The 26,263-nt window shown below is 38.4% G+C and overlaps 1 protein-coding gene across 2 annotated transcripts in view; it reads right to left on the reverse strand.

The window, feature by feature from the left end:
• Positions 1 to 1,065: 1,065 nt before the first annotated feature.
• The window catches only part of coro2ba (coronin, actin binding protein, 2Ba), a 43,426-nt gene continuing 18,228 nt past the window's right edge, over positions 1,066 to 26,263 (reverse strand). Inside the window, exons 1-12 of one of the 2 annotated variants that reach the window (XM_056247936.1) lie at positions 21,407 to 21,536; positions 19,670 to 19,870; positions 10,805 to 10,921; positions 8,759 to 8,908; positions 8,377 to 8,541; positions 7,949 to 8,065; positions 7,232 to 7,336; positions 6,209 to 6,305; positions 5,524 to 5,636; positions 1,582 to 1,672; positions 1,352 to 1,491; positions 1,066 to 1,261 (exon numbers count right to left, since the gene is read on the reverse strand). In XM_056247936.1, the coding sequence (XP_056103911.1) occupies positions 1,091 to 1,261; positions 1,352 to 1,491; positions 1,582 to 1,672; positions 5,524 to 5,636; positions 6,209 to 6,305; positions 7,232 to 7,336; positions 7,949 to 8,065; positions 8,377 to 8,541; positions 8,759 to 8,908; positions 10,805 to 10,921; positions 19,670 to 19,870 (1,467 nt within the window). In that variant the 5' untranslated portion in view covers positions 21,407 to 21,536 and the 3' untranslated portion in view covers positions 1,066 to 1,090. Of the gene's footprint in view, positions 1,262 to 1,351; positions 1,492 to 1,581; positions 1,673 to 5,523; positions 5,637 to 6,208; positions 6,306 to 7,231; positions 7,337 to 7,948; positions 8,066 to 8,376; positions 8,542 to 8,758; positions 8,909 to 10,804; positions 10,922 to 19,669; positions 19,871 to 21,406; positions 21,537 to 26,263 lie in introns of those variants that run through there. The other variant, XM_056247935.1, reaches the window with a different exon arrangement.

Below are 26,263 nucleotides of genomic sequence, written 5' to 3' on the forward strand. Positions count from 1 at the left end.
AATTCATTGTTACAAGCTACAAACCTGAAACTCAAGACACTTAATTTAAAAGTAAGAACTGAAAATGGAATAGATTTAATTTAAATGTTAATAATAATAAAAAACAATGCTCCATTATGCTTTGTAAACCACAGACAGTCTTTAAAATAAACAATTACCTTCAGCTTACTGACTCAAAAAAAGGTAACAATTTTTGTCTTTCTTTGAACCTTCCTATGGAACTACAGTGTAGGTCTCTAATACTACATCTATTGCTAATTTATTTCATGATTGGATTTTAAAATTAGTGGATTTTTTTCCATCAGTATATTGCAAAAGTTTATGAAAAAACCCATTTGAATTATATAAGCTATATTGCTCATATAGACTGACTTGGGCATATTTCACACTGCACAATGTGAGGAGGATCTAAATTATGTGAAGAAACAAGAGTCCCCAACTCATATTAATACAAACTCGAAACTTCAGGACTCAGGAGCATGTCAATTGGGTAAAAGTCATTTGTTGTAAGATTACTGGACTGTGGTGCTTGAGTTTCTACATTAAAACAGCACTGTGGGTCATATCCTAATGATGCAATAGAACTAGTGTTGTTTACATGAGATAACAGCTTGATGGGTGAAGCATGTCTGTTTGACCTTATTAAAACACCTTTTGTTTTTATCTCTATATGGACTTATTAAGCGGTTTAAAACAAGGGCTATAGCACAAAGGAAAAAATAAATGAAATAAATAATTCTAATATTTAAAGTCTACAATTATGAGATGATAATGCAATGAATAGCTTGTACCAAAATCAGTCCATATAAGGAGAATCAATCCACTGCAGGTAGACTGGCAGTGTGACTGAAGATGGGAGACTTTTCACAGGGTAAGTGAATCATCAGTCCAAAAAAGTCGACTTAGCACACTGCAGCTGTGGGGTCAACACTGAGGGTCAGAGTGAAACACTGCTTTATGAAGACAAGCGCTTGGTCTCCAGTGGTCTTGAAGGAAGGATATTTGAGTGTTAGGAAAAAGGAAGCCCGTGTGTTTTAGCAGCGCTGGGGGCTTATAGCTAGAGATCAACAGAAACAGCACAGATCCCACGTCAAATGCTGCTACCATTGCTGCTGTTGCTGTTGTTATTGTTGTTGATGTTTGGGCTGTTCCTTAAGTTATTGAGCTCCAGCTCAAGCTGTCTGATCTTAATGTCCTTCTGCGCAAGTTCATCCTTCAGTCGGCGCAACTCTTCCTGCTGCCTGAAGAACATCCGCAAGAGCTGCAGAGCACAACGCAAAGGGTTACACACAGATATGCTAAATTGTCCTTTCAATAACCATAATAAATCTTAACAGAATCATGGTAACACCTCATTCTCTGTACGGGGAGGCACGTTTTCTAGCAGGTCAATCCCATTGACCACTCCACCCTTCTTCTCCTTCACTGGGGCCTTGAACACCAGCTTGTTGGGTCTGTTGTAGCCCTCTTTTAAGGACATAAGCACCGGACCTAGATGTGTACATGCATACATGGATTAGCTTAATTTCAACCTTTGTCTTTTCAAATATTTTTATTCTGAAGATAACTGCAGGTCTTTACCTCGGTTGATTCCACTGAGCCACTCATCAGCAGACAGAGCAGGTTCTGCCCCGGGAGTCATGGGATATATGTCCTCCTGATAGGTTTCAGACTGAAAAGAAACAGGGTGTTCATGTACTGTTTTTACACTATTAGCATTAGGTGATAATAACAAGGCTCTGGACAGGTAAATGTTCAGTCTAAACAACTACTTGGACTCCAGAGTGTCACAGAAAGCACACTATTGCCACTGTGTTCATTGTGCACAGCACTTAAAGGTGCTGTAGGACATCAGGGAAAATGCTAACTTTAGCCTGATAGCACTAAAAGCGTACGTCCCACCCATAGACAGTAAAAGAAATGGACACAGCGACACCATAGACTTCAATGGAGAAAAGTGAAGTCAATTAGAAGCACTCACTTCCTGATGGCTGAGCGTACTGCGCAGGCTCAAACTGAGCTTGACGACGTAGTTGTGACGTGAGCAACCTGTCTGACAGTTGTACGTCTTCTAGTAGCTGTGCCAAGAGAAATCTGAATCATTCCCTTTCGAATCTTGCAGAGACTGAGAGCGTGAGTAGGAGCTGTCCATGAGCTAGCAGCAGGATCAAATTTATGACTCTCTATGGGCTTCTCCCTTGACTTTATGCCTCCACGTCCCCCCGATTGCGCGCGAGCTTCTACTTCTGTCTATACGGTAATTTCTCTACTGTGCGACAGAGAGTCACGTGTTATGACGCAATCGTTAGCCTATTTTTACAAAAATTGCTTCTACGGGGCCACAACGTAAGATACAAGGAAATGGAGCCTTTTATACATTGTTGTGTTTCTTTAGAAATAAACAATGGACAAATGGAGTCTTTAAAGGTGCAATCAGTAAAAATTTTGAGTATCTATTAACAGAAATGCAATATGACATCCATAACTATGTTTTCAGTGGTGTATAAAGAACTTACTTATTAAACCGTAATGTTTTTATTACCTTAGAATGATGAGACATTTATATCTACATAACCGCGGGCACCCCCTTCTATGAAGGTCGACATATTGTGACGTCATGTTTCTACAGTAGCCGACAGCGAACAAACAGCGCTACAGAGCGCGTTTCGTCACTACCTTGAAAGAGAAGCAGAGAAACCTAGAAGCTAGCCATAAACACCGTGAGTAGTGACTTTTCCCATGTCAGTGGTGTAAAATATGTAGCTGGATTGTTTCATGTAACTTAGTTCTTCTCCCTCGCTGTGTTATGGCTTTGCTATGTGGGGATAAATGTGCTGGTTACGTTCGTGAGACAGCTGATTAGTACTCTTGTCATTGACCGTAAAACAGTATGTTACAGGAATCACCAACCCGTCGATTGTGGTGGACAAGTCGATCTTGGAAGCATTTTAAGTCGATCGCGAAGAGTTTTCAAAATCAGAGAAAAAAAGCCTATTGTGTGTTGTAAATGCTGTCTAGGGATGCGGAGGCGCGCGCTCTGTTACAATCATGTCATTTTTGCCGCGTGCACCTTTGGGCTCATGCGGACGCGTCGAGTTTAAACAAGGCTTTACGCATTAACCAGCTCAGCCACAGTAACAGCTCATATTTAGCCAGCTAAACTTTTACTACCCTGTTAGAAAAAAATATATAGTTGCATAGTTTCATGTGGTTCTTCTCCCTCGCTGTATTATGGGTTTGCTATGTGGGGAGAAATGTGCTGGTCACGTTTGTGAGACAATCAGCTGATTACTATTATTATATTATATATTAAGACCCTTGATCCTCAGCTGACTATGGCTTTGTAAACTTTATCCATGATGTGGTTTATAATGGACTGTGGTACAGAAACAGTGACAATGTTACACACTCTTGGCTTACTCTGGCTATTCTCTGCTGTCTCAGACGACGATATGTTTGTCCCGTTTTAGCCACCATAGCTTCTTCGAAAGGGAGGGGTGAGCAGCAGTGGGCTGAGCCCTTAGTGCAACTCGCAACCGAACCGCTAGATGTCGCTAAAAAATACACACTGCACCTTTAAACGCCTCAGATGTAAAGTTTTTCGCTGTCAAAGTGACGCCAAAATGAATGGGAGTCAATGGAATGCTAACAGCAGGTGAAGGCTTGCTAGCCAATAGCGGCCCCCAGGGTAGCTTCAGTTTCCGGCTGATGGATTACCCCCTTGGTCCCACCCTCCCTGCAAATCGCCGTCTAAAGCCACGCCTCCTAAAAGCATGAACGCGCACAGCCAAGAAGACCGGAGACTGCAATACATCATGTGTCATTCACCGGTCAGAAAACTTTACAGTACTACAATACCAAACGTAAACAAATTCTTAAAACCAGCATTATGCAGCAAGTTTTCGGTTTGTTTAGCTAGCAAAACTTGTCAGTGTGTAATAATATTTCTTGAATGACAGGGTTTCCACGATGAGAGTCTGCTTGGCTCTGATGAAGATATATAGATCGTAGATCCTTTGCCAGTGCCACTTGTTGTCAGTTCAGAAGGAAAGTTAGGTTGTCGCTGCTTGCCTGCCATTCTCGCTCTGTCTGCACAGCGTACGTGAACGCGCTGATGACAAACAGCCTGCGCAGTGGTATGCAAACACACATTGACCGACAGGGAACACATGCTAGGACCCTTCGGACCGAACGCAACGATTGAACGAACATTTTATGGTCCTACGCCTTCCACAGACGACATATATTTATAAAAATACATTTATACCGCTTAACAGAGTATTTGCTATCAGGATATGAGGAGACTTTCAACCAGCATAACAAAAAATGTTTCTGCAGAGAATCACCTATGGCACCTTTAAGGTTGCTTCAGGACGTGTACTTAGTGCACTGTGAATGAAACCTTTGGATGAAAAGGAAACTCAGTATCTGAGTAAAATTATTGGCAGGTATAAGAATAAGGCATGGCCTTATTCTTACAGGTTTATGTGGGTTTGCTGTTTTTTAAGGTTTCTGCTACAAATAAAACATAATTAGCAAATGCTTTGTGTGTGAGTAAAAACAGGGGTTTTCAACACTTTTAATGCCTGGGACTCTGAAATATGATGATCCCCTTAGCTAAGGTATACAGACTAAATATTATGTGATAAAATAGCAAATGTGTTGATTCCAATTTTTTTTAATTAATATTAATTATATAGTAGCTATATATTCATTTTACTAAAGTAAAAAAATAATTAATTTGAACAAATTTCATAATAAAATATTACCCAATACTATTTGTAACCAACAGTGAGATCCTTTTTAATTTCAAATTAATTTGTATAACACTTCACATAAGAAATATAACTTCAAAGCAGCTTTATAGAATAGTTTCATAAAACTAGCAAGTATAACTAATCTTGAACATATGTACTGCATGTTACAAGGAATGCAGGAGAACTACTGTATATATATTTGCATATTGTTAAATTGATTTTATAACCCCCCTCTTGTAGCCACCAGGGTTAAACTGCTGGCGGTGCAACAACTGATTTCTCCCATATCATGAATGATAGATGTTGGTTGATAGATTTCAGGACCATTTGCACTGAAACAAGCTGGCACTGGATTTATTTGGCAGCGTGTGGATTTTTAAAATTGTGGGGTTGAGTGGATGCTGTCGTTCCCACTGTTTGTGAAGCCTTAACAATAATGGGCCAACCCGCCACTGCCCATTCTGTACAGAGCACAAAAACACACATGCTGTGTCTCACATTGAGGTTATTACACGGCTCACTACTCTCATCTCACTGAGGTGGCAGTTACACCAGCAACAGAAAGGTGATGGATTCCTCCATCCTGTCAAATGGCTTGCTTAAAAAAGAAAAAGGCAGTTTACACAACTATTACCTGAGACCTCATACAAGGGATGTGTCTACTGTCTAGCACAAATTTCTCTCATCCTTCAGTGGAACCCTCAATGATTCATTTAATTGGGAACCGTGAACTGGGAACTAATATCTTTATAGTGCTTATGCTCACCCTCCTAGGTACGATCATAGAGATTGGCTCAATCAGGCCCTTTAGAGTCACCAACTTATAAAACCTGAAGACTTCACACGCTCCTACGTCTAGTCCATGCTTCGGCATCACTCCTATCAGAACACACATGAGAAGTTGAACATTAGACACTAGTCATTGGCATGCTTATTTGTTGGTTTTGTCTTGATATGGAAGAGATCATAACACAATAGAATATCTGGTTTATTAGAGGAGAAACTACTGATTAAATAAAAGTGCTATCCACTTTTTAACCCTAGACTGCATAAAGATAGGGTGTGATTCTGATTATTTTTGTCAATAAAAATAAATTAATTACTTGATATTGCTTACATTGCTCATAAAAGCTATATCATATGTATACATAATTTTTTTTAATATATTTTGAAGTGAATAAATGATCATAATTAAAATATTTAAACATTTATAAACAAAATCTTAAATGATTACATTGAAAACTGAGATAAAACCTTTCTATGGAATAAAAACCCCGAATCCAATATGGGTAATTTTGACCTCCTTTATAAATTTAAAGTGTTTTGGGGTTTTATTACTGTTTGTTCGTTTATTTATTGCATTCTATGGTTAATTTTGAAAGTTTTTTACTCCATTTTACAAAGGTTGCTGGTATAGTGTGATCATTGAATGGTGAGAATTTGAGTTTTACCGAGGCCTTTCTGTGGTGCAGGGGACCTGAACTCCATGAGATACTGCAGGTAGGGCTTCTCCAGTGTGATCTCATAGTACCGGATGTTCCCATCACCCTACAATTACACCATCTTAGTCAGTTCAAAGACAATTACTGTTATTATAAAAAAAAAAAAAAAAAAAAAAAAAAAAAAGTAATGTAATGTGATGGCAAAGCTGAATTTTCAGCAGTCATTAATCCAGTCTTCAGTGTCACATGATCCTTCAAAAATCAATATGCTGATTTGGTGCTCAAGAAAAAAATCTTATCACTGTTGAAAATGCTTGTTTAGCTTAATATCTTTGTTAGAAATTGTGTTTTTTCAAGATTCCTTCCTGGACAGAAAGTTCAAACAAACAGCATTTATTTGAAATGGAAATCTTTTGTAACATTATAAATGTCTTTTTTTTTACTATTAAATTTTAGCCTGGTTAAAACCAGACCATTCTCAGTTGTAACTGAGTTATGGTCTGGCAAAGCGTCATAGACAAATCATTTCCAGAGGGGCGTCACCAACGGACGTCGCGGATAGACCTAAAACCAATCAGAGCGATGAAGGAGATGACGTATGCAGAGCGGCAGAAACATCTCCGAGTGTTGTTCTTTGCTCGGTTTTTAACAAAAAGGAAACGTTCAAATCGCTTAAAACAGACGCAATAGCTGATTCGAACGAGTGATGTTCGACGGCGGCATCCATCTTTGTAATGTAGGCTACAAAATCTGCTTCAAAATCCCAGCGCTGTCGTCATCGTGTAAAGCCCGCCCCAACGTTTCTGATTGGTGCCTCGATTTCGACGGATTGGAAATGGGCTTGAATGAGCTCTTTGCCAGACTAACTTTCAGAGCAAATCTAAATTTGCCGGAAGTTGTCTGGGTTTTCCCAGGCTAATTAAATGCATCCTTCTTGAAAAAAAAGTACGGTTGCCAAACTTGTGAACGAAGTGGATATTTACAAGCATTACAAGTATGTAAGAATCCTTATTATTATGGAGTAATGTGTACCTTGCCTGCTAAGTAGAGCATATGTGTGTCTGCATCATAGAATGGAAAAAGCAGTCCTGACAGGCCGTCAATCTCCTCTTCAATGATCGGCATGGACAGATCCTCCTGTCATGAGAGACAGTGCAGTATGAGAGGAAATAACTTTGAACCCAGATTTGCAGATTTTAACAAATTAATGTTGAGATACAGTACTTTCTCAGAACCCTAACAATGTATGAAGAGCAAAGCAACCAGCTTCTTTACCCATATTCTCTCTCCACTGCAGTTGAGTGTAGCTGTTTAGCTACACTTACACAGAACAATTAATGTGATTCTCACACAATAATTACAGGGAAGATGCTGAGAAGAACACAATGACTTTCAGCGATCTTAATCTTCAGGGTAATGCAGACATCAGGGACAATGTGTATTTCTGGATGAGTTTTGTACATGAACACACACACATGCCCACTTGTTTTTCTCCCATTGTGGGGACTTGACTTCATTTGTCTTTATACTATATTAAATACTGTAGTATTTTCCAACACCAAAAACTATACCTACCTGACCCTCACTGACACATTTTAGCATTTATATTTTAAATAAGATAATATTTTCTGCTTATTAAATTTTTATTTTATTTTCCTCCTTGATTGGTCCCACGTGATCTCAAGTTTAACAGCCCTTGTCGGGAGTGATCAGGTCAAAACCTGACCCACACACATAGGTTGTCCTCACCTGGTCCCAGAGAGCAATCTGGCGTGTGTTCCAGCGAGACACACCTGTCGTTAGGAGTCGTTTCATGTTGCCTAGGAACACAACACGGTTCACTTTGTGGTTTTTAAAGTTTGCCTCCTGCTTGACAATATAAAACAAAAACACGTGAAAATTTCAGTTCTGCAGACAATTTTCTCATTAGTGCATTTACAAAATAAGGGTGCATGAAAAATTCACGGTGATGATAGATATTTTTCCTCTGGATGTCAGTGAAAAATAAAATATTTTAGAACATATAATAAAATAAGTTCCGTGTCGTGTGTATGGTTATATAAAAAAAAAAATACGGTTCAAATATTTTGGGGTTGGTAAGATGTTTTAATGTTTCTAACAGAAGTCTCTTATGCTCAACAAGGCTACATTTATACAGTAAAAAAGCAATTCCGCACCTGTAGCACTTTGCCAGAGCGGGGCTCAATGACGCGGAGCTTCTTGTCCTTGCAGCTGGTGGCCAGCAGACTCCCCTCTGTGTTAAATGACATACAGAGGACCACGTCTGTGTGGCAATCAATCATTTTCACCGGCTCCCCAATCTCCAGATTCCAAATCAGGATCTACAGAGAGACAAAAATACCAACAACACATTAGTCATACCTCAGATACAGTCTTTTGATGGTTTTATTTCTGTGAGTGGCAGTATGGCACTCTCATGTTCATACTGTGGACAAGTTTTCACATAAATCCAACTGTCCACACTGTCCATGTTTTAACTTTATAGCTCATATTATTGAATTTGAGACTGTCAAATTCGGTTGCAAAAGATTTTATTACCTTGTAGTCATAGCCAGCACTGAAGAGAATCCCACTAGTGGTTGGGTGCCACTCTATGAGGCCCACGCGTCTGCTGTGACCATACAGTTCTAATACAGGCTCTGTCAAATTCCTTCTCAGTCCTTCATCAGGAATCTCCCATATTCGTACCTGACACATTCACAGACACAAGAATCACTTTTAAATCAACTATATCAAGAAGGTTTAGGAATCTAATGTCAGGTTAGTTATAATTATATAACTTCATAAATGGTTAAATCAGTCTCATAGGACAAATACAATGTATAACAAACACGGAAGCATTAAAATAACTGGATTTACCAATCATAATCCAATCAGAGCTATCTAGAATAGGGCTGAGCGATTTTATCGATTCTGCGATATAAATCGATATTTTTTCTCCCAAGAAAGTATCGATTTTTAGGCCGCGAGTATCGATACATAAGTCCCATTCAAATCCCCCGTGTTAAACCCGTTCGCGTTGCATGAAGAGTGATTTGGTCAGCCAGCCGCTAGTGGCCAGCTGCGCGCGTGCATCGATATTGACGAAAATCCAGCTGTATTCAAACAACAACTTAGCTCTCCTTGTTGGCTAGGCTCCTTGCATGCTGGCTAGTAGCTTTTTTTAAAGCTGGGTCTCCGAAATTGACAGCGCTGTGTTGGACAGATTTGTGCAGCGGTGTTCCGTGAGTGAGAAAGTGCGCGAGGTACGGATGAGTGTGTGTGTGTGTGTGTGAGAGAGAGAGAGAGAGAGAGAGAGCGCGAGAGCGAGGTAGTGCTGCGTGAATGCGCTGCGGCGCTCTGCAATCAAATACGATTTTAAATAGGCTTAGTAAAAAAAAAAAAAATGTAAAAAAAATCGTATTCGGTGGTGGAAAACGCCGGCTTTAGGCGCATGGTGAACGCGATGGAGCCCCGCTATCCTATTCCAACCCGCGAACACCTCATCAAGGTTTGCATTCCCAGGCTGTACACTCAGGCAAGAGCACACGTCAAAGCCTCCCTGGCCAGCGCGGAGAGAGTTTCCCTGACGTGCGACGGCTTGACCCCGCGCACAACTGAAGCACGTCACATGTTCAGTGTCAAGCTAAAAAAGCTGTCAAAGAAAAGGCAGTGCAAAGAAACTGTTCACAACAGGCCACTTGCTGCACCTTTTAACTCTCCATTGAAAAGTAAATAAAGTGCAGTATTGCAATTAACAAAGGCTTATAAGCTACAGTTTGCACTGTTGTCTTTCAATAAATAGAACTAATTTTCTCTACACATATTTGATTCATTTTGTCCAGCATTTGCAAGCTGTACTCTCTGCCCAGTCAGAGACATATATTGTGTAAATGATGTTTTCAGTTTTCAGTTCAATTAATTCAATCCAAGTAAATGGAAGACTCACAAGATGTCACCAAAATCACTCTGTCCCCTTTAAATCTTTCAGAAAATGATGTAAGTGTATCGAATTATATCGAATCGTATCGTTGGCTGAATATCGTGATATATATCGTATCGTCAGCCGAATATCGTGTATCGTATCGTATCGTGAGATTAGTGTATCGCTACAGCCCTAAGAATAATAATAACAACAACAACAATAATGTGTTCACTTGTTCTATCCCAGTTATGATTTTCATTATTGGCATCTTTTTGTGTGTTTTTATTTTTTTTTAAATGAATGTCAAACCATTTTAATTTCTATTATTATTTCTCTTTTTTTTAAATTAATTATTGTTTATTTTACAGGGTCACTTAAAATGATTTATGTAAATCAAAATCACATTGAAATGACATTTAAATATTTATCTCTTTCCTAATATATCCCTATATAAACAAAACTTCTATTTAAGTGATATATTTGGTCCTGTTATATTGATATTTCAGTAATATTTCATGTTAACGTAAAACTCTTTCACCATCCACATCATGAAAAGTAAATGGTTTTCCATTAATGACAACAAAAATAAACTGAAACAAGTTTTCACTGCACAGAGGTTTCCACAGTTTTTTTTTTAAAATGATGCTGACTAATTTGACCATCATGAGGATTTTACTTACAGAAGAGTCCTCTGAACAAGACGCGATTATGTTGTCATGGAAAGGATTCCATTTGATGTCCAGCACTTTGCCTTGGTGACCACAGACCTTTGGATAGTGAGGGTCGATACGGCCAAACTGCGGGTGGAAAGTACAGCTTACTGATCTGATGGTTTTATTTACACAAATAAAAGAATGTATGGACACACATAGCAAGACATATGGATAGTTGAAAACATTCAAACAGATCCATTGTAATACACACAAACGTCCACTGTATGGAGCTACATAACTACAGTCAGACAGTCAGTAGTAGACAGAATGGTAGTCATGGGGTGCTTCTCAATTCTTATTTGTGCATCCTCGCTTCCTTTCCTCGCGTCTCAGCTCCACCCCCTGTAGGATGCGAGGGAAGGCTGCGAGGAAAGAAAATGAGGACGGAGGAATCGAATGAAAGTCTTTTTATACATTGGAATACTTGAAATGGGGTGGTGATGGCGCAGTGGATAAGACACATGCCTTTGGTGTGAGAGACCCGGGTTTGAATCCACTGTGAGACACCAATGTGTCCCTGAGCAAGACACTTAACCCCTAGTTGCTCCAGAGGCGTGCAACCTCTGACATATCTAGCAATTGTAAGTCGCTTTGGATAAAAGCGTCCGCTAAAAATGAAGAAAAAAATGTAAATGTACTTGATCACTCGAGCGTCACTTCATAGCGTCATCATCAGCAGCGCTCAAAGGATCTGCCCTTATGTTGTTGAAGTTTGGTTATTAGTAATAAATAATAATAAAGCAAGATACCCTGTTGAAATATGTGAGATGTGTGGTTTACATAAACTGCTAAGGTAAAGTATAGATTAAAATGATTGTGACCAATGTGAAGGGGGAGGAGAATTTATACGTGTCACGTTTAGTTGATAAAACACTTCCGCAAAGGATACACCTGTGCATCCTCGCTCATGACTCCTCAGGAAGCCTTCTCGATCCTCGCCTCCAAGCGGTGCAATTAGAGAGTTGAGATGTTCTTCAAGATGGCTGAGCTCGATCGGTTTCCGGGCCATAGGATGGAGGATGGAGGAGAGAGGGATATTGAGAAGCACCCATGATGTCATGAATGTTTGATGCCACTTTAGTCCATTGACCTCTTTCTGAGGTCCTTTGGGATTTGTAGTTCAAGTCATGCATGAGTGCACCCTGAGTGGGCTGCTTATCTTCATCTGTCAGGGCTTCAGTGCAATGCAGTGATATAGTACTGTTAGGGATGTGATATCAGAGAAGTCATTTCATTGTTGAAGAAATTTTGCAAACTTGAATGTGAATTCTTGGTCAAGAACAGAACAGCATGTTGGCTTCTTGGTTGGATATGTAAGAAATGAACTCATAGCAGACTGGCTGTCACACGCTCATGTCTGTGCTCTCTGTGCTATTCTACTAGATTAGCATGATGGAAATCTGTGTTAGATTATGGCATTAAATTAGCACAGCGATTGCTCGAGGGGTGTTTTTTAAATATAATTTTCTTGGGCGAGGAAATGTCTTGATTTCCCACAGGAGATCAAAACTCATAAGAACACTGAAAATGGCCGATTATAAAATGCTAAAGCCTTTAACTATTGTGACCAAAGCAATCGGTTATAGTTTGTTGTTCATATGTTTTCCTGCATGTGAGGATTTCTGATTTGTCAAGGTGTTTTCCAAGACTATATATAGCTCTCAGACTGATCTTGCGCTTATTCAAACAGCTCATCATTGCCTCTCACATCATGATAACAATGTGAGAAATTAAAAAAAAATTTGTGCACTTTCGTGATAAAAGATGTACTATTAAATCATATTGTTGGGCACCCTGTATTCCAAAACGTAAATTTTTAGAACTACGATGAAAAATGGCCAAACAGAGCGTTATTAACAGCACAGCAGCACAAAAATGGAATAAAGTATGACTTAACCAAAACTAACATTATCAATGTAATCAATGTACAATATGACAAGTTTAATGATCTCTTGCATTAAATGTATGCATAATGACAATTTAATTGCATTTAAACATCATGACATCTAATATACAATCATGATTATGCATGATTTTCTCTGAGGGACATTTTCATATATGCACAGGACAAAGTTTTGAAAGAGATGCTTTTGCATTTTACACCTATTTTTCTTTGCTTCTCAGTTTCCGATCTCTAATTATTCATTATTTTTCACTTCCTGTTTATTGTTATTCTTTTGTGTGTGTGTGTGTGTGTGTGTGTGTGTGTAGGAGTGAGTGTTTGTTGAGATAGATGTGTTGGCTGCAGATCAGACTGAGTAGTCTGTCGCTGTCTGAGATCTTAGAGTCAGAGACAAAAGGAGATAATTATATTTAGCCACACCCTCTATTGTGAGCAGCACAATGATGCGTGAGGAACAGCCATGTGATTACACTAATTATGATGTCAGTGGATGTGCCTCTAGACTGCCATAACTCTAATAGCACAAATAAAATAAAAAAGGTGTTGTCTTATAGGGCACAAATTTAACATCCTTAGGAGAGAAGTTACAAGGCTCTGCTGAGTCACACTTCCATTAGTGTCTATTTAGTATCTACATCTAATTATGGAGTCAATATAACATTATTATGAAACAGTCCATAGAGTATGCTGTAAAATCATTTCTGCTCCTATCAATGTCTACTGTATAGACTACAGCTATAAAGAAGTTCATGTTCAATTATGATACTATTATGAGATTTTTATTATTGTAAAAAATCACGGATCCACATTAAACACCTTCCTGAATGCACATTTCAGGGCTAAAGTTTGCCGTTATTCTTTATACATAATATACTAAATATAATAGCGCTTGAGTAATGACTCACTGTCTGACTAATCTGGCTGCCCTAGACCTTTACTAGAATATAAGCGGCAGAGACAACATTTTTCTAAATGCAGGTTTATATCGTATAAACAAAAAATACTTACAATATCAGCATTTTTAACTAACATGAATGTAAGATAGCCTGCCTGCACATAATATGCATAATATTAGGATATTTTTTACTAATTAATGAATTACTTCAAACTGATGATTGGCAGTCTAATACATTAATATTCTGTTGTAGATATTCAGAGAGAGAAAGATGAGTATGGAGTTTTTCTGTAGAATTACACTACCACATCCTCAGAAAGTCGAAATGACAGGCCAGTGCTACTCTTTTCTAAAGTGTAGACTGTTAAAAATTATTTTGCTTCTTCCAAGCCCAACATTTTCCATGGTTCCTGAACAAAATTCTAAACAAAGGGCATTTCAGTTTTCTGAGCTGTTAACTGAGGCATTATTAAAATGGGTGTGGGTCCAGTTAAAAGCACTTTTGGGCATGCTGGTAGTCTGAAATGGTTGGCAGTTTCCTATCTGTGTTGCCAGATGGCCCAACTCCCTCTTGTGTGTGTGTGTGTGTGTGTGTGTGTGTGTGTGTGTGTGTGTGTGTGTGTGTGTGTGTGTGTGTGTGTGTGTGTGTGTGTGTGTGTGTGTGTGTGTGTGTGTGTGTGTGCTCCTGACTGCTTGAGCCTTTTAGATGGGAGTTCTCAATTATTATAAGAATTCTGATATCATCCCAAACCATTCCAGCACCACCTCACACATTATCATTCAGAGAAGTGTCTGTCAACAGCAGCTTAGCAGGTCAAGGAAAGGAACGGTTTCATTTCCAAATGGTTAAACAGTTAATGATGACATCATCGCGAATACCACAGTCTTCTATTCATGCTCTTTTTTCTCTTTCCCTGGGCCATCTCATCTTGGTTTCTGAATGCAGTTTCCATTCCACAACTGAAGCTCCTTTGTCAAATGAGGAATTCCATTTGAAAAGCCAATGTTCTGCCATTATATTTTTCCCATGTGTCTATATCTCAGATGTATTATGAGAATTGCTGATCCCCCTTAATCAGACAGTTGTCCCTGTAAAATAGACTAATTCAGACTAATGCCTTGGTTTGAATAAAAGCATTAGAGAAATTGAATGAGCTACTGTATACACAAATTACAACAAATACAAAAGTTGTTACTTTAAGAATAAAAGTTGGCTAAATGCAAAAATGTTTGTATATTAGTTAGACCTATCATGCAACTGAGGTTGAACTATTATCACTTATTAAATAGCTTCACAGTGATTTCTATTATCTCTATGCCAGATTTCAGTGACAGTGAACTTCTCAGTATTACAGTATTACAGTATTAAAATACAGTTTGCTGGGAGCTGTCAATGCTAGGCAGAGAGAGAAAGAGATGCAAGGGAGATGGAGGATGAAGAAGCTGGGGAAAACAGAGCCCCACGTGGTGTCCAGAGAAACACACATGCTGAAGTCAGAGGGCCTTTTTAAAGGCCTGTATGGAAGCCCAGTTGGAGTCACAAACACTGGAATGAGCCCATGAAGAGCACAAAGCTGGCCTTCTACGTGACACTTTAACTGGGTGACTGAGTGTTCATCACAAAAGTGCTATTGATAGTTTATCCAAGTTGGCTGAGAGCATGACCGAGGGTCTGCAGGCCCACTGGGCAATGTAGCATGACCGGATACGCTCAAGAGGAGGAACAGAAGAATAGACAGAATAAAGAGAGGAGATGACTGCAAGAATGGGACATCAAAGGCTCTGTGCCAAAAATTCTCATTGTCATGTCAATGATAAATAGTCTGTGTGTCATTTTTTTCTGTTTGTGCTATTCTTGCAGTTTGGCCACTTGCTGTGAAGGTGGAATTTGGAGGCACATTTAAATTCACTTGCAATTTTGTCTCCTTAGGATTCAGCAACTTGGTTTTTCAAAACAAAGAAAATAACTTAAAGGGATAGTTAAACTAAAAATTCTTTCATTATTCACTCACCCTCATGTTGTTCCAAACTTGTATGACTTTCTTCTGTGGAACATATTTTTACTATATAATGGAAGTCAATGGTGACCAAAACTGTTTGGTTATCAACATTCTTCAAAATCTTGCTTTGCAGAAGAAAGAAAGTCGTACAGGTTCGGAATGACATGAGGGTGAGTAAATGATGACAGAATATATATATATATATATATATATATATATACCGGTATATATATATATATATATATATATATATATATATATATTTTGGTGAACTATCTCATTAATCTTCAGAAACCCCGTCTTCCTTATGAAGCAGACATATAAAGCTGTTCTGTTCCGGCCAGAGCACACTGATGTCCACATCGTTGTAGTCCACGTTACTGTTATATCAGTGATCAGCAGCTTCCAGTGCTTGTCCATTTTACAGCATCAAAGCCAGAGATTAAAGGAAAAGCATCTGCTTTCTGATCACTATAGTCAGGCTTTTGGTCGGCCTGTAAACAGGGTAACAGAAAGCTTTAATTTAGAGCATGTCAAGCCACTGGGTGAAGGACTTCATGGTTCTATAATATAATAATAATAATTTTCCGTAGCACCTTTAACTGTACATCTCAAAGCGCTTTACAGAAACAAATAAAACAACAAAAATACACCATATAAAAAAAATGCACAATAAAAAATGTATACAAATATTCAATTAAAAGCTACCCTAAAAAAAAAAAAAAAAAAAAAAAACGAGTTTTAAAGTAAGATTAAAAAATGCTAAGAGATTTTGCTTGCCTTATCTCGATTGGTAAAGAATTCCATAGTTTTGGAGCTATTGAAGAAAAAGCCCATCTCCCATCAATCGTAAGCGAGTTAAAGCAACAGTTAAAAGACCAGTTAAAAGACCAGTTTCAGATGATCGAAGGTCACGCGTTGGAGAATTAAAAGTTTGGTCAAGTATTGAGGTGCCAACCCATGTAAAGCCTTGCAAGTAAGCATCAGAATTTAAAGTCTACCCCTAACCTAACAGGGAGCCAATGCAGAGACTTATCCTGGTTCTAGTAGAGAGTTTAGTCTAGTAGTTCTAGCAGCCGAGTTTTGCACTACCAATACGGGAAAACACACAAGTTTTAATTAACCTCTCAGCAACAAGGAAAGACTATGGAGTCTTTCTCTATGGAATAGTCTATGGAGTCATGGTTCAAGCTCAGAGGGTGATGGAGATAGCAACTTGCTCTTAAAAGATGCAAAAACAAACTTTTGTGGTCTTCCAAATGATTAACCCTCTGGGGTTCTTCGGACCAAATGGACCCGAAGAATTTAAATAAAAAAATGTGTAAAATCATAGCTTCATCGGAATGGTCCGAAATTTGGTGACTTTGTTGGTACTTGGTATATGAACACCCAAAAAAATTGGGGACAGGATTTGAATAGTCTAAGTGGTTGTAAAAAAAATGGTCACACTCAGGGTCTTCGGGTCCAAATGGACCCGCCATAGGAAATGAATGGGAAATTGACAAAAATGTGACAATACAGAGTTGTTTTGTGCGTACAATCAACAAATCAGCCACGATCCAGAAAAAAAGCACACAACAGTGAAGGGGTGAATCTATAAAACATCAAGAGTGCAAAACAGACACATCCACACACACACACACACACTTTTATACACAAACACACTAATAAATTCAGATTACATAAATATGTTTTGAATTTTTTTAAATCACAGCTTCATCGGAATGTTACGAAACTAGGTGACTTTTATGGTATTAGGTATATGTGAACAAACAAAAAATATTGAGGTCATGATCCAAGCATGCTAAGTGGTCGTCACACTTCTGCTCTTTGGTCAAAAATGACCCCCATAGGAAATGAATGGGAAATTGTCAGAGTTTTTTTTTTTTTGCATACAATCTGCAAATCAGCCAGGATGCAGAAAAAAGGACTCAACAGTGAAGGGGTGAATCTCTAAAACATCAAGAGTGCAAAACAGACACACACACATACACACACACACACACACACACAGACACACACACACACAGACACACACACACACACACACACACACACACACACACACACACACACACACACACACACACTGTATTATATATTTATAATAATCTGTATTATAAAGTAAAACTGGCACTTCAAATTACCATTTAAACCAAACAAACAAACAAAAAACAAGACAAAAATAGTCTTTGAGAATCTGTTATTATATTTTAAAATCAACAACCTGAAAAAAATAGTCAAAGATGTGCAAAACTCACAAGAATTCTGAACCCTTTCTACAGAGAGCTGTAAATCCACTAGTGGTAAAAATGTGCTATTGCGTGATAAAAATGCTCAGTGTGTCCAGCAGATGGCATCCATCTCATTTCAAAAATTGTTTTCATGAGGCCTAGGCTTGACTCTAAAATGAAATACAGCTTTAAAAAAAAAAAAAAAAAAAACATATTTATAAAAAAATTATATTATATTCAATGGGAAAAAATGGGTCATAATTATTGCATAAATATTAATTATAAATCATAAAATTTTCTCAAAACACCAAAAAATAAAAGAAAAAATTTATAAAAAATTATAAAAAACAAGTAAAAAAAAAAATATATGATTTTCTTTTAATAAATATGAATCAAACCCTTCCGGACCATTTGGTCCCGAAGACCCTGAGTGTGACCCTGAAATGAAGGACCCCAGAGGGTTAAACTACATCAATGACCTTACTGGCAATAACAAAACATTTAGCTAATTATTGTACTCTCTGGAAGGAATATAACCCTGTTGAAAGGTATCATTTTGTTCAGAACAGCATGTAGGTGATTGCATAAAAGGCCTGTATATATTGGTGCAATCAATGGGAACCTAAATCACAATAAGAAAATGCATACTGCATTACAACAGAGCCAACTAAATTGTTATACAGAAAGAGAGTGAGAGGCCTGTGGGTTCCTTTAAGCGTGCACCACATGTGCATTTATAAGAACAGGGCAAGGGATGACTCATCTATGTTTTTCCATTGTTCAGTAACCACTGCTCATGTTCTCTGCACAAATTAATGTAAATGTGAATTTGTACAAGCATCCATTAGCACTCCTTCATAGTATCTGTTTTAGACAGATTTTATGCATAATTGCTGTAAAATGATTAGCTTGTTGTATCAAGGTTCAGGAGTGTGCACTCTTTAAACACAGTTCATTAACTACTCAACTCAGATTAGTAAAATGCACTCTTCCAGGAATATGCCCTGCAGCCTGGAATACTTAAATAAATACCTGGAATAAATAAATAAATAAATATATTGTATGAAGGGTTTGATGTTTGCTCTGACTGGAACTTCAGTCTGGAAGCAAGTGCTCTAAATAATTTCTATTATTTCTTAACACCGGAATTTCCATTATGTTCACAGTGTGCTGATATCCTCTCTATAACGCACATTAAAATATTAAAAAGCATGTATTACTTTAATGTGATAATCTAATTTGTTTGTTCAAAATACTTATTTTTATTAAATCACCCTAATTAATTATAATATATATAGGCCTATAGGCTATATATAATACACTATAGCTCAGTGTATTATTAGAGTTTGTAAATAAACTTTTGTTGAAAGATGAAGCAGGTAGCTAACTGTATAATTGAATCTGATAGCAGCCATATTGCAACCAGTAGGCTAATGTTAGGCCTAAACAATTTCATTTCATATGCTTTGACTGTTAATAACGGTTTTTGCGCATTATCTGTTTTTGTTTGTGTAAAAACTGTATTAACATTAAGGCGAACCTCATATAACATATTAAAATAAAACAAAAATCCATGTTAGGATGGCCCATTTAACAAGACTTATAACCCTTATAAACACGAACCCATACCGACACCTATGTGACCAAAATAACCCTCTTAAAAAGGTTAGCATCATTCATGCTGCTGATTGTTCTAGTCTCTGACGCCCTACATTGTGTCGGTCATTAATTTAGTGCAACCATAAGACAAACTGTCTAGAGAAAACACTAGTGCTGTGCACGCGCGTCTGTGGTGGTTACCTGAGTGACCGGGATCACAACGAAAGATCCTCCTCCCGCACTCTCCGTTACTATGGCGAGGAACTTGGCGTTGACCGCACAGAAATGGTTGTCATGGACGTTCTTTGTGATTGGGATGCCCTCGAAGCAGTGCTCTCGGTTCGCCACTTTGCCATAGACGTTTCGAAACTTGGAGCTCCGGTAGGTCGGCCGCCATGACATCTGCAAAGCACATGCAAAGACAACAAGCTTAGAAGTGACAGCGTTTTTTTTTTTAGTCTTTTAATATTCATTATTAGGCTATGTGACCTGTGAGGTGGACAGAAGTGGTTATCAAGTCTACACTAAAAATAAAGGTTCTAATAAGAGCGACACCCAACCAAATCTGTTTACCTTCATTTAACATATTAAGGATTATGAACATGTGAACTGATGCTTTAAAGACTGGGAATACTCTCTTTACATATTAACAAGGCCCTTTATAAGTTCTTGCAAAGAACCAATTAAGAACCTTTATGTTTAAAACAACATTAAACATTATAAGTTTTAATCAAAAGGTTGCTGTAGCTTTTGCAAGAATAATCTTTTTGTTTTTAAAGGGAAAATATATTAAGTTAAAACCATGTTTATTTTTGGCACAATACCAGCGGAAAACCTGAATCTGTGTTTTCGCAATAGACCAGCAGGATTGAATGAACCAAATGACACAAAGTAGCCTAAACAAGACTAAATGCAAACCAACACCCAGAACCCAACCATTAACCAGCCAAACATTACTTAGGCCTTTTTGGAAACTCATACACAGATCATGTGAATAAATATATTCATATATCCAATGACACCATGATATGATAAGTGAAATGCAGATAAGAGTAATATGAATATTGGACCGGCTTACTTGGCTCCATTTTCCAGTATGAAACTCTTTAGAAGACTCCGCCACTCAAACAGGAAGCGGTTGGTGGATGCTTGTAAAATTTCACTAAGAACTCAAACCACCGTTTGTAGTTTAGCCTAAGGAATGTGTAAGCAACAATTTAGGCTCTAATGAATGAGACTGTGCCATTCAAACTAAAATGAGCTGTGATTCGAGCAGATAATGGCCGGAAGGAGAAGAAGAAGTGTTAAATCACCAGTGTCTGATCTGAATCTTTTTGTGAGACTGACATCACTCATGACTAAAGACTGCATTGTGAATATTTGTGTGTTGTGTATGAGCACATACATAATATTTATAGTCTTTAGTTTATTTGTAACATTTATATGTTGACTGATTTGGAATTATACTAGCACGCCTAACAAGTTTGGCTAGTCGCATCCTGTTAGCAGTGAGGCATGAAATTGCATCTATCTGAGATCTTTCTCCATCATATTACTTTTTCTTACATCCACATGTCTAATTTTCAGCTCTCCCTCCATGTTGAATGTTTACAGCTGTCCTAAAGCATTCAGCGTGTTGTCTTGCCTGTTTAACCATAACCGAATCAACCAGAGAGAGGCCTTGGTTGTATTTGCATACAAGGACATTCATTCATTTAATGCTGCTCGTACACACACTGGTCACTTCCACGTATCTCCAAAAGACACAAACAGACCGCTATCTAGGCTATCTGTGTACTTAACACAAGTAATAAGCCTATTTCTATACATAAATCATCAAAATATACTTGCTTATTCAGTATGAAAATAAAATAGATCATATTTATCATTATGTTCACCTCAATGTCTGACTCCAAATTATTGAGGCTAATTTCCTACCTTTCCTTTGGTTTTGAGTTGACCACCCTCTGTATTCTGCAATCATCTATAGAAAGAGCCTGTATCTTCTCCGGCTTCCTGCGTGCATGTAGTTTGCCGGGCTGAGTTACTTGCATCTGTTTCTCTCTTTCCCTTTTTCCTCCCACAGCCTCCTTTCATCCCTCCCTCACTACTTCATTCCCTCCCTCTTACCAGGCCCAGCCCCACATGCCTCCCAGACACAAGTTGTTGCTCCATCCTCTCTATATGTCAGTGTTTGCTTATTAATGTCTTTCAGTTTACTGCCATTGATCAGATTCCTTACCATCTCATTCAGTTTATAAAACATTGATCTTAAAGTCAGCGTTATATAGAAAGTTATATAATAAGTATGATGCAACTGCACTCTGTCTACTTATGTCTGGGGGAAGTGTCTTCATTTCCACTGGAGGATGATTATTGTTTTATGCACATCCACTATGGTAGCTATGGTCTTGAAAAACTTAACAACCTTCTTGTTTCTGAGCTCTCTGTTCTATGTTCCTATTTTTCTTCTTTTTCTCTCTCTCCTCTAAATGCCCAGTCCTCCAGATGTCCAGTAAATATTATGTTCTATATTTAAGATTAATAGATTTACAGTTGGAAATACATGACACGATTAAAAGTTTCAGCAGTATGTTTCAGATGTGTATCATTTACGAATGCACTGCAAGCCATTTTGCATTTGTATATTTACAGTACCATTCACAAGTTTGGGGTTGGAATTGGTAAAATTGTCAACGTTTTTGACAGTCTTTATACTCACCAAGGCTGCATTTACTCGATCAAAAGTACAGGAAAAAGAGTAATATTGTGAAATATTATTACAATTTAAAATTAGTTTTAAATTTAGTTTATAATTCCTGTGACGGCAAAGTGGAATTTTAGCATCATTGCTACAGTCTTCAGTGTCCAGTGACATGATCCTTCAGAAATCATTCAAATATGGTGCTTTGCTGCCCAGGAAACCTAATTATTATCAATGTTGATGTCTTATTCTTATCAATGTTGAAAACAGTGTGCTGCTTATTATTTTGGTGGAATCCGTGATACATTTATTTTCCCTGATGAATAAAAAGTTCAAAAGACAGCATTTATTTGCTGTCACATTTGATCAATTTAATGCAACCTTGCTGAATAAAAATATACGTTTATTAAAAGATCTTACTGACCCCAAACTACTGAACCATAGTGTATATTTTCTTCATAATTGAATTGCCTCTTGCTTGTAGAATTTATTGTTTCCTATATATTGCCTATATTACAGATTGTTTCCTATATATTGCCTATATTACAGTTATGGTCTGTGAGTGAAATATACAGATAGATTGGCTGAAGGTTGACCATATAATCACGTTCATTGTATTTAACCAACCAGTTATGTTACTATATGTTAAACAGAGTAATTTTCTTTGGTCTTTTTCTGGTAGGACGTCCTAAATTGATCCTATACATGCCGAAGATGCGAGAGGCTGGTAAGTTGTTTTGTGGTTGGTTGATTTACAGCTTCTCAAATAGTTATAATTATGCTATGTGATATTATTAGAAATAAACAGGAGAATGTTAATAAGACCTTGGGAATTGTCCGGAGCGTTCTCGGGTCTATGATAAAAACAAAAGTCTTGCTCTCTCTAATTATGTTGAATGATTAAATGGTATATTTGGCTAGCTCTTGACAACCTCTATGCAGACAGCACGATTTATTTAACTTTAGTGCGACAGCACTCTCTCCTTGGCCTCCCCTTCAGCTCTGCTCTCTGTTCACCATGTGTCAGTAAAACACCCTACAGATATTTTGTAGTCTGGGCTGTCTGACTGTTGCATGCATTCATGCAAATACTGTCCAGAGAATACATATTGATGTTTAGCCCCAAATAAAGTTAACATGTTCATTTTAAGAACATCTCTATAGGCCATAGGGCTAGAGGTAGACCTGCAAAAGGATGTGTGTGTACGCATGCACTGAAGGCTTAGTCTCACCCTTAGATGGCACACCCAAGGACCGCCCACCATTTGTTTAATGACAGTCTGATGCATATTGCCCACAAAATGGCAAGATTTGGCCGAATTTGCCTGTGTTAATGTGACTGGCTGGTGCTATGTAACTTCTGGCAGTAAGAGCACATATGAAGCTCTTCCGAAAAAAGTCACACTGTCAGAAAACATGTGCAAAAATGGCACTTTTAGGGGAACAACAGCTTGTCACCTGGAAAGTACCTTTAACGGGACTCCTTATCTACCCATTAAATGGGGTAGGGGGAAGTTGTGGCCTAATGGTGAGAGAGTCAGACTGGTAACCCGAAGGTCTCGGTTTCGATTCTCAATACCGGCGGCAAGAAATTACTGAGTTGCCCTTGAGCAAGGCACCCAACCCCCAATCGCTCGCCAGGCGCCACTGCAAATATGGCTGCCCACTGCTCTGGGAGTGTGTGTGTCCACAGGTTTGCAGTGTGTGTTCACTACTCACTGCTCCTAATGTGTGTGCACTAATGTGGATAGGTTACCACACTTGGCCTTCACATGTCACTTTCACTAAAGTACTGCCTCACGCTGTTGTATCCCTGAAAGTAACATTTTTACATATTTTTTGAGAGTGTACCGAGCTGTTAGTATTAGTGCTTTTCAGAAAGAGCTAAATCACAGGGTTTTTTTTATTATTAAAAATGAATAGCTTTAAATCTTTGAAATTACAGTATACTTATTTGATGCACTCTATAAAGTGTATTTCTAAATATAAAGCAATTTCTATCTCTGTGAAATAATCGGTACATGTTATTTTAAATTGTTTTTCTGATACTGGTCTATTACTGTAATCAAGTCTGTTTCAGATCAGCCTAGCCCCTAAACGACATGTAAAAAATAAACAAGCTGTGGTTGGTAGATGTATTTGTCAGTCAGATGTTTTTTTTCCTGGGTAGAACAAGCTGTTAGTAAAAACTCTGGCAACACAAAAGTACTGAAGCATGTATCATTTTGTTTAGGAAGGAGTCACTGCAAATTAATAAGCAGACTGTTTGAGAGAAAATTATTTGTGTAATGTGCGTGTACTGTTCCACTGTATGTGAGCTTGTGCACACATGTGCTCTTTTTGCTGCAGGATAGAGAGACTCCAGAGACTACACTCTTTATTGACTTTTTCACATATTGCCTGCAGTTTCTTCTGCATGCTATGTTTTTGATTGTCTTTATTCCATCCATTAATGCATCTTTCTACCATTTATTGCAGATCTGTACATAAAAGTTAGGCCACTAATACGTTTTAATTTCTCTCCGGTTTGGCCTTACGCCCACATGGAGAAAGCGGGTTTTTTTTGTCCTACAAAAACTGAGCTTTTTGAAAAATGCTTTCCCAAGTGGATAGATTTGAAAACGACGTTTTCACTTTGTAGTGTGGACTGTGAAAATGGAGGTATTTGAAAAGTCATGTGACGCATACATGTGACGATAGATATGTTGCCAGAGATGTTTATACCGCTATTGTGCCTGTTATGTGCTATTCACTTTCCCACTGTTGCTAAAGATATGTTACTTTGTACACTCTTCATATCACAGTCCTGCAAGATGATGGAAAATTACTTGCAATTGCTGTCCTGCTGCAAAACATGAAAGCAGTTGCGTTTTCAAATGTATCCGGATCAGGGATGGAAATTAGCACCCGCCACCAGCCAAATGCGGGTGATTTTGTGTTGTGGCGGGTAAACTCGCTTCACCTACCGGCCACCGTGGCGGGTAAATAAAAATAGCATACTGTTTCACCCGGACGGCGGACACTTTTAGAGGAGGCACACCTTCAAACAAAAATGTGGCGTTACATCGCAGGCGTAGAGGTCTGCAGAGAAAACATCATGGTGCGTTCACACCAGACGAGAATAGAGCGTCTGGCGCGAGTGATTTCATTGTTTAGGGCCCTTACATAGTCAACGCATCGGTACGCATACGCGTGCGCAAGGCTACACATCGCTACGCTTCGGCCGCCATTATGCGTCGATGCGTAGCCAAATGTGTCATCCTAGTTTTTGATACGCGACGCGCCGATGCACGCAATACTATGCGTTGTCGGTGGGGGCGACATTGCAAGTAATGTACATAAAAAGGTATATTATTATGTTTACAGAAGAAGAAGATTTGAATACAATGGCGGGCGAAGAGGAAAAGTTATGCGAGCTTGTTCGTATACATCCTTTGTTGCCGCCGATGTAAAATCAGCAATATGCACTCCTCTTCAGTTGCCATTTTGATCTGAATATTACGTGACCCGACTCTAGACTCTACTACCCCCTGCTGCGCGATCGGTGTATTGCATTTCACGCATCGCCGGTGACGCTTGTGTACTATGAAAAGGAGCGCGTAGCTCGCGTCGCTCGCGTTGCTTGCTCGTGTTGCTCGCGTTGACTATGTAAAGGCCAGTTAATGCAAAGACGCGTTACGCGCGTAAAAAATTCCTACGGCGCGTATGAGGTGTAGAGCGCGCCGTGGTAGATGCGAATACGCCTCATTCGCGCGGCAAGTTCGAGCGTCTGACGCGTTCCGCGCGCATGATTTTATTGAGTGCTTTTGTGCATTCACGCGTTTGACGCGAATTCGCGTCTGCCGCCCGAGTTGAAAAATCTGAACTTTGGCGTCAATTCGCGCCGCGTTAACCAATCAGGAGCCTAGCTGCTGTCACGTGGTGAAGTATCTGGATGCTTCAATAAATTATTTTGTACTAAATGCCTGATGTGGTTCTAATGCACAACAAAGCAAATATTTTATCACATAAAACTTGATTTCAATATATGAGACATTCATTTTGTATTGAATGCTATTTATTCCATTTCATATCTAGATTATATTAAATAT

The sequence above is a fragment of the Rhinichthys klamathensis genome, unplaced genomic scaffold (assembly GCF_029890125.1).
Source record: "Rhinichthys klamathensis goyatoka isolate OS25496 unplaced genomic scaffold, OSU_Roscu_1.1 h1tg000051l_1, whole genome shotgun sequence".
Taxonomy (NCBI): Eukaryota; Metazoa; Chordata; class Actinopteri; order Cypriniformes; family Leuciscidae; genus Rhinichthys; species Rhinichthys klamathensis.